Source organism: Vitis vinifera, chromosome 2 (assembly GCF_030704535.1).
Source record: "Vitis vinifera cultivar Pinot Noir 40024 chromosome 2, ASM3070453v1".
Classification (NCBI taxonomy): domain Eukaryota; kingdom Viridiplantae; phylum Streptophyta; class Magnoliopsida; order Vitales; family Vitaceae; genus Vitis; species Vitis vinifera.
The window spans coordinates 18,689,316-18,700,197 of record NC_081806.1 but is presented as its reverse complement, the minus strand read 5'-3'; the positions used below and the strand labels follow the sequence as shown (position 1 = coordinate 18,700,197).

At 34.5% G+C, this 10,882-nt stretch overlaps 1 protein-coding gene across 3 annotated transcripts; it reads right to left on the bottom strand.

Annotated features, from left to right (window-relative positions):
• Positions 1-1,062: 1,062 nt before the first annotated feature.
• LOC100259722 (pentatricopeptide repeat-containing protein At1g73400, mitochondrial) lies at positions 1,063-10,189 on the bottom strand. 3 transcript variants are annotated; one of them, XM_002263588.4, is made up of 4 exons: positions 7,708-10,189; positions 7,259-7,337; positions 1,693-2,243; positions 1,063-1,399 (listed from the first exon to the last, which is right to left on the bottom strand). In XM_002263588.4, exon 1 carries the CDS (start codon positions 9,987-9,989, stop codon positions 7,860-7,862), a length of 2,130 nt encoding a protein of 709 aa, XP_002263624.1. In that variant the 5' UTR covers positions 9,990-10,189; the 3' UTR covers positions 1,063-1,399; positions 1,693-2,243; positions 7,259-7,337; positions 7,708-7,859. The 3 variants fall into 3 exon arrangements, with proteins under 3 accessions (XP_002263624.1, XP_010665373.1, XP_019080932.1); XM_010667071.3 differs by having other exon boundaries at positions 1,063-1,388; XM_019225387.2 differs by lacking the exon at positions 7,259-7,337.
• Between the last annotated feature and the right edge of the window lie 693 nt (positions 10,190-10,882).

Here is a 10,882-nt window from a genome sequence, read left to right as displayed (position 1 = left end):
TATTATTATTAAATATATATATATATATATATATATATCAATTTCTTCAGGAGAAAATTTTCGAAATGATTATTATTACTTTTTCTATCATTTTTTTAGTTTTTTCTCAACATTTCAATGGATTTTGATTAATTTTTGTATCAAAACATCCATCAATATTTCTTAATATATCCATAAAATTGAGTTATCGATATATTCATTAAAATTAATATTCCCATTCATGCTTACTATCATTCATGCATGTCGAATCTCAACCCTTGATTGCAAGTTTGAAATTTCCTTAAGATAAAGATGGATGATAATTTTCAGGAGTTTGAGTATGTTTCTAATTTTAATAATTGTCTAGTTAATTGTTCCATTGAGATGAAGACAGTGTTTGATAAATCAACTTAATGATTTACTTAAAATTAGTAAATATAAATTTTAGATAAAATTAATGAAAGTAAATATGTCAATTTAACGATTTAAAATAAAACTTAAATTCATTTTACGATATAATTTAATACTTAAAAGTAAAAAATAAGTAATAAGTTTAAATTAATAATTTAAAAATAATTTAACTTAAAATTATTTTAAATCATTAAATAAATTTAAATTATTAAATAATAAGTATTAAAAGAGTGAATTAGATTGTGAGGACCATTGCTTGTAGGCTTTAGTCAAATAACCAAATAGCTGGTAATAATAGACAAATTTCCATAAAGCTTTCATTGGACAAAGTTCTTAGCAAACAATTCTAATTAAAAAGAATATATATATACACACATATATTTTAGCATTTAGTAAAATTAAAATACTTTTAAAAAATTGAAAATTTACTTATAATGCTTCCTAAAAAGTATTCGAGAGATGATTCTCCTAAAATTGCTTTTGAAAAAAACACTTCCAATAAAAGTACAATAAAAAACATTCTTAAAATGCGTTTAATAATGATTATAAGAAACGTTTCTAGCATTTTTAACACTTACAAATTTTCATCTTTCATGTATTAGAAGGGTTAAAAACACTTCCAACAAGCCAAAAAGACTCTTAATATACAATCAAATCCACTTCACCCTCGCATGCAGAAAGAACTTAGGATTTACATGTATCACCAAGTATAAAGTTACAATACTCACACTTTGCAGTCATCAAATTTTGTTTCAACCTCCAAGAAAAAGCCCTACCTGCTAGTCTGCTACAACAACTACAAAAATAGATAGCATCCCGACTCCCAATCAAGAAAAAACTTCTCAAAACATTACACGGATTCCAGCACTTACATTTTCTTAAAAGACTCAAACTAAAGGCATGAACAAATGTGGTACCAGACACTTTTTTTGGGCATATTTTCAGTTCTCAGGAATGGAAAACAGTACATTGATTTGCTCTGCCCTGCCCTGCCCTGCCTGCAACATACCTACAACGATTTACACAGTTGATAAAACAGAAGAGACATGGATGTAGATAGACCAAATAGAACAACATCTTGCAAAATCCCTGTCGAAAACTAGACAGAATTGAAGGCAAATGTAATAATTACAACCCCAAGGAGTTGAGTATAGCAAAGGAAACACATTTTACAAAAATGGCATAAATAAGGATGGGTTTCAATTTGTAGATGTATTTGTACTTATAATTTGAGAGAACAAATGCTAGAGAAGATTACCAAAGAGGGGAAAACAAATATAAGAAGAAATGGATAAAGCATACCACTAGTGGAAAAGTCATTCTGGTTGAGAAAGGAAAGTCCGCCTGCACCCATGCAAAATGAGGATAACAAGAGTACCCAGCTTTACCCTGAATCCCATAGGTGGCCGGTGGACCAAATGCTCAGATTTTGATGATAAATGAATGGATTGATGGAACAAGGCATCTTCTAGTTGTCATACGTCTGCAAAAGGAATGAATAAATGAAGTGGAAGATGAAACCCTGCAGATTTTGAGCCCCTCACTGCATGCATAACCTTCTTAGTTTGTTGGGAGAAGCTGTGATGACATGCAATATGAACACAAACATGTCTTCTTTGTCTCCCAGAGGGCTCTCAGTCCGAGTTGGAATCATAGAAGTCACTAGGACATGGGCCATGACTTCAGATTCAAGTATCCGGACCACCCTATGCATGGTTGGTCGATCCTCAGGTCCTGGAGACACACACTGGATGGCGACTGAGAGCAGCGCATCAAGGCTTTCTGACTGGACCCCTTCACGTTGTGGATCCACAATCTCTCATTGCCTTTTTTTCTGTAACCAGAAAATTTGACTGCAAGGCAAAACAAAAGAGATGGATCAACCAAATTGGGTAGAGAAGAACATCTGATATTAGCCAAAATGTCCCACTTTTGTGTGAATACACGTGCGTGTGTCTGGATATGCAGCATGAGCATGATTGTCTAGAGGAAGAATGTAAGGAACTATAAGCAGTTGGAGTAATATCTGTTGTATAGGGACATTGTGCCTCATTGATAATTGTATGTAATGCGAGAGATAGACAATAAATGCAATCTACTTAGGCTCCTTCTCTAAATATTAGAACTTTTCCCCTAGACCACAACTTGGCATCAGAAGCCAGGAAGTTTACCTCAGAAGCAGTGCTCAAAGCCTACAAGATGCTACTCCAGTGGAACTTCCCATATGAATAATGGCATCAACAGCTGTACAAGCAGATAAGGTAATTTATAGACACCCTGGCTCATCTTTGCATGGGAGGAATATCAAAAAATTTCGGACAGGGAGGGACAACTAGGAAGGTGGTTGTTACCCACTTGAGAAGCCAATTTCAAGTGCTTCAAGGGCTCACCTTCAAACCATTTTGTAGTGTAAGCAGCTTGATAGAGAGTGATCAATTAACATAACACTTGGCAGTTTCAGTTGCTAGATCAGTCATTTTCTAAGTTGAATTGATTTACTTTTATTCATAACTCCTGATGAAACTTGTGCGCTGGACATAACTCCTTTAGTGGCAACAGAAGCATATCTCCTTTAGTCTTTGTACAGTTTGATACCTGGGCCCAATTCTTATCCTGAATCTCTTTAACAGAGACACTAAGAGATAGAAAAGACTGGCATCTTCTTCACATCGTTTGATTGTAATTATTTACCACAAATTTTCTTTGCACATTCATTTTCTTGCTTTCCCTTTCTCCTCCATTGAAACCTAGAGCCTCATATCTTGAACTGTGATTTATAGTTTCTCATTATGCTAAATTCTCCCTTGTTGTGAAAAACTTTAACCCCATAAAGCTTGAGGGGGGTCAAGAAGGCTCCCTTCCCTGAAGATGCACAATTAAGATAAAAACCAACAATCCTCAATATGACAGCAGGGAGATCTTCTAAAAACTAGGACCCAATATCCTCCTAAAATCTAAGTAACAAACTAACTTCAAAATTAATTTTTTTTTTTTAAAAAAAAAAAAATTAAAATCTCCCTAAGTTTCAGGACTTATCACAAAATACCCTGATTTATTGGACAAAAATAAATCAAATAGGAAACCAAACTCTATCCTTATCCACACTCCCCCTCAAGCTGGGCAATGCATTTATGCTAAAAATCATTGTGTACCTTTCAAAATAAGTCTAAATAAAAGTTTAATCCCTTTTACCCATGTTTTTATAGATGTTTGGGATTTTTTTTCTACTTCTACTTTAAGTAATAAATATTCTGTGTCTTTTATTGATGACCGTACTATGGTGAACTAGGTGTACTTGCTTAAGTCTAAGAATGATGTTCTATATGTCACACAATTTAATACCCAGGTTAAGGTCTTTCACTCTAACAATGGCCGTGAGTTTGTGAATTAGTTCCTTACTAATTTATTCAAAGAAAACGGAACCCTCCACCAAACAAAATGTACATATACGCCATAACACAACAGCATAGCAGAGCATAAAAACCACCACATTCTAAAGGTGGCACAAGCTTTATGCTTTACTATGCGTGTTCCAAAATGTTTCTAAGCTAAGGCTGTCATGGTTGTTGTCTTTCTCATCAACCGAATGTCTTCTTGTGTCATTGATTATCAAACTCCTTTGCGAATGTTATCACGATTTCGCTCTATTCCTTCTACTTTGAATCTTTGTCCTAAAGTTTTTGGTTGTGCATGTTTTGTTCATATACACTCTCATCAAAGGGATAAGATTAATCCTCGTGCTCTTAAATGTGTCTTTCTTGGTTACTCTAATTCCCAAAAGGGGAATAAATGCTTTCATCCTCCTACAAGCAAATACCATATCTCTATAGACATTCAATTCTGCAAAGTGGAGTCTTATTTTTCTAGAAATGTGTCTCTAGTTCCTCTTCAGGGGAAGATTAGTAGTAATAAAGAGGAAGATTAGTAGTAAGGAAGAGGAAAGATTATGGTTATAAAAGAAAAAGTTATGGATTTCAGGTTAGGGGGAGGATACAAGTGATTTGGGTAAGGGGGAGTCTTTAGATACTCCTAACCCTATGTCGGTTGAGTTTGAATCTAAGGAAATAAGGGATGAAAGACTAGTCAAATTATTCCAACAGGGTTATACAAGGAAGAACAAAGATGTTATCGTCATACCCCCTCCAGGCTCCAATACTTCTCTTAATGGTACTACTATGCCATCAGATGACTCTTCCGAGACTAATCTTGAGGTACATGCTCCTTCACCTATAACTTCTGAAATTGCTACCTTGAATCTACAAGTTGGTGATCAAAGTAAGAGATATCCTCTTCGTGATCATAAAAAACCTGATAGGTTGGGCTTTCTCAAAATCATCCTCTAATGTTTTCTATCTCATTTCTAATTTTGTCTCTTATAATTGTCTATCTAAGACTCACCTTACTTTTGCTCTTCAGTTATCCTATATGTCTATTCCGAGTCATTTTCAAACAATCCTTGAAGATCCTAACTAGAGTTTGCTATGGTAGAAGAAATAAAGGTTATCTAGAAGAACTCCACTTGGGAGATGGTCGAGCTTTCTCAAGAAAAGTAGATAGTGGAATGTAAGTGTGTGTCTTCAATAAAGTACAAGTTAGATGAGACAACTAATAGGTACGAAGCTAGACTAATTGCCAAGGGATACACCCAAACTTATGGAATTAACTATCAAGACACTTTTGCCCCTATGACCAAGATGAACACTGTTAGAGTCATACTCTTTCTTACGGTTAATCTAGATTGGCCATTAAGACAGTTTAACGTAAAAAATGTCCTTCTCCATGGTGATCTGTTAAAGAAGGTGCACATGTATCCCCTTGCAAGGTTTACACCAAAAGAAGGCAAGGTATGCAAACTAAAAAAGGTTTTGTACGTGATTGTTATAGATAGTAACTCCACAAAATTAGAGAAGCTTCAAAGCTATCTAGCCAAGGAATTTGAAATGAAGGACTTAGATGCTCTAAAATACTTATTGGGCATTGAGGTGTCTTGATCCAAGCAAGAACTTTTCCTCTCACAATGGAAGTATACAATAGATCTCTTGGTTGAACAAGTAACTCCGTTTGTGAACCTGTAAATCCTCCCATTGAGATAAATCATGGTTTGTCCATCTATCCTAATCAGATTCCAACAAACAAAGAAAGATATCAAAAACTAGTCAAGAAATTAATCCATTTGACATGCTAGACCTAACTTGTCATATGTAGTTAGCATTGTAAGTTAATTCATGCATAATCCAAGTAGCCAACACATGAATACAATAATCGTATCATGTCCTGAAGTCCTCTCCAAGAAAAGGTATTATGTTCTCCAAACACGAACATCTAGATATTGAAGGTTACACAAACTCTGACTTTGTCAAATCCAAATTGGATAAAAAGTCTATTTCAAGGTATGTTGCATTTATACGAGGAAATTTGGTAACCTGGAGGAGTAAGAAACAAAATGTTGTCTCATTGTCTAGTGCAAAGTTGAATGTCGTGCACCCCATCATGTAACTACGGAACTTAATTGGCTAAGAATTCTCTTAAGAAAGTTTAGATTTGGTCCCAAAAAACCTATGGTGCTCTTTTATGATAACATGACAGCTATTGAAATTGCAAATAATCCGGTACAACACGACTGAACCAAGCACATTGAACTTGACAGGAACTACATCAAGGATAACCTAGACTCTGACGTGATGAAGGTTCCCTACATCAAAAGTGCCAATCAATTGGCCCATATGATGTCTCATGTTGTTACTAGTGGTCAATTTATGCATCATTATCCAAATTGGGTATGTGCAATATCTATGCACCAACTTGAGGGGGAGAGTCAGCATATATTCTAGACAGATTCTGGACAGTGATTTACAGTTGTGTATATTCTATACAATTGTGTATATAGTTGTAGTTATATTGTTGTAATTATTAATTATAGAACTGCAATTGTTTTATACACTTGTCCGTTATTATCTATAGTTGGCTATCCTAAAATAGCCTTTTGTACTCTGTATAAATACCCTTGAGATATATGAAATTTATTCAGCAATTCATCAAGTACCATTCCAGTCCAGTGGAGCCATTTTAGGAATGCTCAACAACAACTACCAAGCTTGATACTTCAGTTCAGCCAATCTGAGGACAGAGAAATTTGGGAGAGAACTTGTAGCTTTAACAAATCTTCTAAAAAGGGTGTTTTTTTTTTTGGTCTTTTTGGAAAAAAAAAAAAAAGAAAAAGAAAATTTCTAATTTGAATTCAGCAGAGAAAACTAAAGAAAACTGTTCTTTCTATCAAACTTTTGTAAACCATATCATGTTTCACTGTGCTTGCTTTTCCTAGGTTTATCATGACTCTTTTGTCTCTAATGGATCTTCCCCTTTCCCCTCTAGTTCTATATTTGTAGGCAATAAGATACATATTTTATTCTGCTTCATGGTTTTGCAAGCATAGATATAACTTCTTTTCTAATGCCTATTATTTTTCTGTCCATTTTTTTGATAGGTATAGATAATCACACAGGAAAGACATGCTAAAGGAGGCAAATCCAAGTACACAAAATATTCACAAAGCATCCTCAAGAAAACATGCCAAAAACAAAGAACTAAAAATAAATAAATAAAATAAAATAAAATATTGTCTTGAGCCCTCAATACCCCATCCTATCAGTGACATCCAAGAATTTGTCAGGGATCTTTGGATATTTTTCATTAAGGGGGCTTTTCCAGAGTCTGAATCCCTCAAAGATTCAGTGGCTCCAGTCCTCCCCAAGGAACGATACCAAATGAAAGGGGCTATCCTCCATTCTAATGTACACGCATTATAATAGAAAGCTAACCATAAATGTAGTAAATGAATATGATGGGAGTTTAATAAACAAGTATAAACCTGGATTCCATCAATGCATCATTCCATTGTAGTTCTCTTTGGCGTAGAATTGCAACATATTTCAACAGAGGGCTCCCTCCTGACATTTTCTCATTGTAAGATGAAATAAGGTCTACAGTGTCAATAGAATAAGTATCAAGCAGAAAGCATCCAAGAGACTTTAGAAATTAGATGATTCAAATCATACAAATCATTTGTTGAGTAGAACCATTTAATCCTAACAAACCATTATCCTCAACACCAAACCATGTTTTTACACAATGCATAAGCCAACTAACTTAAAACAATTTGAATTCTGTGTGATATTATGTCATAATCTTCAAATCTTGTAAGTAGATGATGTCACAAATATATAATATAAGTTTTGAAATACAAAATTGGTTTATGACAAAGCTAAGAATAAAGGGGAAAAATATGAGATTTCAGGAAGGAACCAAGGATATGCAGACCTCAAGAAAAGCTGTCACTGCGGGATTATTGAGTAGAGACTGCGGGATTATTGAGTAGAGAAGAGACTGAGCATTGTGAAACTGAGCTCAATGAGAAGAGTTTCATTGAGCTACCCAAAATGAGAGTGTTGGACGATTACTTCCAAATATTCTTACTTTCCTCTTAAACTCATGCTCCTCCGCTTCTGATTCAGTGCAAAACGTCTTGCCATAGCAGGGTTATAGAATTTTCTCATATGCTCTGAAAGCTTATGGATGGCTTGGAGATCACCAATCATTGAAAGCTGCATCAAAAAGCAGTCAAATTTCCGATATGGCAATTTTATTCCCTTGTTTACAACCTCATCTAAGAGAAAACATGCATCTTCCATTTTATTGCAATTAAAAAGCCCTTCAATCATCACACAGTAAGTGTCAGTATCCCGTGCACATCCCCTCTTATCCATCTCATGCCACGTCTCAAATGCCCCATCAGGTTCACCAATCTCAAAAAACATTGAAATCAGCATATTGAAAGTATGCACACTAGGCACACACCCAGCCTCAATCATCCTGCCATAAAGCCCAAGTGCTTCCTCGCTCTTTTTATTTTCACATAGTACATCAAGAAAACAATTATAAGTAACAATATCAGGACGATACCCTTTATTTCCCATCTCTTCCAAGAACTTGTAAGCTTCCTCAACCTTTCCAGCCAAACACATCCCTTCAATCACTTGCTTGTACGTCGAAACATCCGGAAGGACACCACTGTTTATCATATCTTTAATAAGTTTAAAGCACTCCTCAGTTCTATCACTCTGTACAAGAGCCAAAATCATGATTGCATATGTTTTTGCAGTAGGAGAAGACATGGTTGAACCCTTTGTTCTCATGAACTCAAAGAGTTCAGTTGCCTCTGTCACCATCCCTGCTTTGCAAAAGGAATCAATTGCAGTATTGTAAGTAAAACTATCTGGTGTATGACCCATTTCAATCATTTCTTCCAAAACCCTCATTCCTCTACTAGGGTTTCTAACCCGACACCACCCAAAAAACAAAATATTGTAAGTATTAGCATCGGGCTTAACCTTGTTCTTCACCCTCCTGAACATGGCTTGGGCATCCTCCACAAGACTGCACTTGCACAAAGCATCAAGCAGCAAGTTCAAGGCATTAATTTCTGGTTGGGTCTTCACCCTTATTTTCTTCTTCTTTGCAAATTTATGAAGATGGGCCAAATGCTTTTCTGTGTATTTCCTCAAAATCATCAACAAAACCTCAACTGGAACTGACTTCTTGTCATTTCTCTTCATATAATCAAGCATATCACAAACAATCCGAAACTGCTTCACCTTGTACTTTGTGCTGGATAATATGTCAATCATTTCATTGTATGCTCGGGGCTCATGCGAATAACAGTCTTGATGACCTGCCCACATAAAGAACCTAAAAGCCATTTTCTCCTCAAAATGAATCTTACCTAGTATCTCAATCACCAAGTCAGTTGTAAGCTCTACGCCAACCAGGTCAAGTGCTTTTTCCATGTCACTCTCAGGATTTGCATTATTGGCAATAGCTTTGTATAATTTATCAGCATCACTGACTAAAACTCTTTCCTCAACATCATTTCCACCAACAAGATCAAAGGTTTGGTTTACCGAAATCAAACTCTCTTCAACCCCATTTCTAGTAACAACATCAAGAGCCCTGTGTTCAGGATTTAAACTTTCCTCAACCCCATTTGTACTAATACCATCAAAATAAGCTCGGTCTGCCAAACTCGGACTTTCACCCACACCCTTTTCTGAACTTTCCTCAACACCATCTTCTAAACTTTCCTCAACCCCTTTTCTGCCAACAAAATCAAATGCTGGGTTGGCAGAATTTGAAATGGAATTCGAACTTCCCTCAACCCCATTTCCACTAATGAGATCAAAAGCCCTATTCCCCAAAGTTGAAGTTGATTTTGAACTTTCCTCCCCATTGCTACTAACAATATCAAAAGATCCTTTCACTAAATTGGAGCTTGAATCTGGCCTCGAATTTGAAATTCCTTCAAACCCATTTCTACCAATAAGATCAAAAGCTCCTTTCACCAAATTGGGGCTTGAACCTGAACTTGAATTTGAACTTTCCTCAAACCCATTTCTAGGACCAATGTGGAAAGCTCGATAACGGTCTATTGATTGCAGTTGCAGATGTAGAAGTGGAGTCACAGTATTACCAATTTGGAAGCGTGAAGGTATGGTAGAAGAAGCACATAAATATGAAGAAAGTTTGATAAATCGCCACAACTGCATTGCCTATCTACCAAAATGAAATGAAACAAAACTTCAGATGTTGTGAAGGAAACGACTTCGAACCTGTCTCTCCCTCTGTTCTCCCCCTTGCTCTTGTGGGGTATTTTAGGGTTTGGATTGAAGAAATCCGAGGAGATGAACGGAGAAACTTCTCTGATGGTAGAGATTTTTAATTAGAAACGTTTTCGGAACGTACCCGAAAAAATTATCCGTTCAATACTCGGACCGGCAGTCTTACTAAATATATAATTTATAAATTATTAAAATTAAAAATAATTATAAAAATAAAAATAATAATTTATATATTATTTAAAATTTTTAAAAAAAATTAATTTCAAATTAAAATTTTCAATTAAAATCATAATTTAAATTTAAATTTTGAAATTTTATTTTTAAATTAAAAACTTATTTTAAAATCAGAAATTTATTTAAAATTATAATGTTTTTTTTAATTTAAATTAAAATCATAAGTTTTAAAAATCATAAAATAAAAAAATATTAAATATAAAAGAAAATAAATAATAATGAGATATGTTTTGAAAATAACATTTATTTGCAATGCTTTATTTTCAATAAGTCTCCATATTTGTATAATTATTTTTTTAAATAACTTTTAAAAAATAAGTAAAAATAATTAAAAGATATTCTCTAAATTTCTATTTTCAAAATACTGTTTTTTGAAAACAGTTATAAAAGAAAGACCCGTTTGGAAACCATTTCTTAGAACAATTTTTTATTCTTTAAAACAAAAAAAAAAAAAAACACTGAAAATATGTCGACGTAGCAGCTAGGGCAACCGCAAGGGGTTGGTAGGAAAGGGAAAAAGAGTTTTTCTACTCATCAAAACAACTTCGTTTTGATGCAAAAAAAAATACCTGGTTGAATTGGACTAT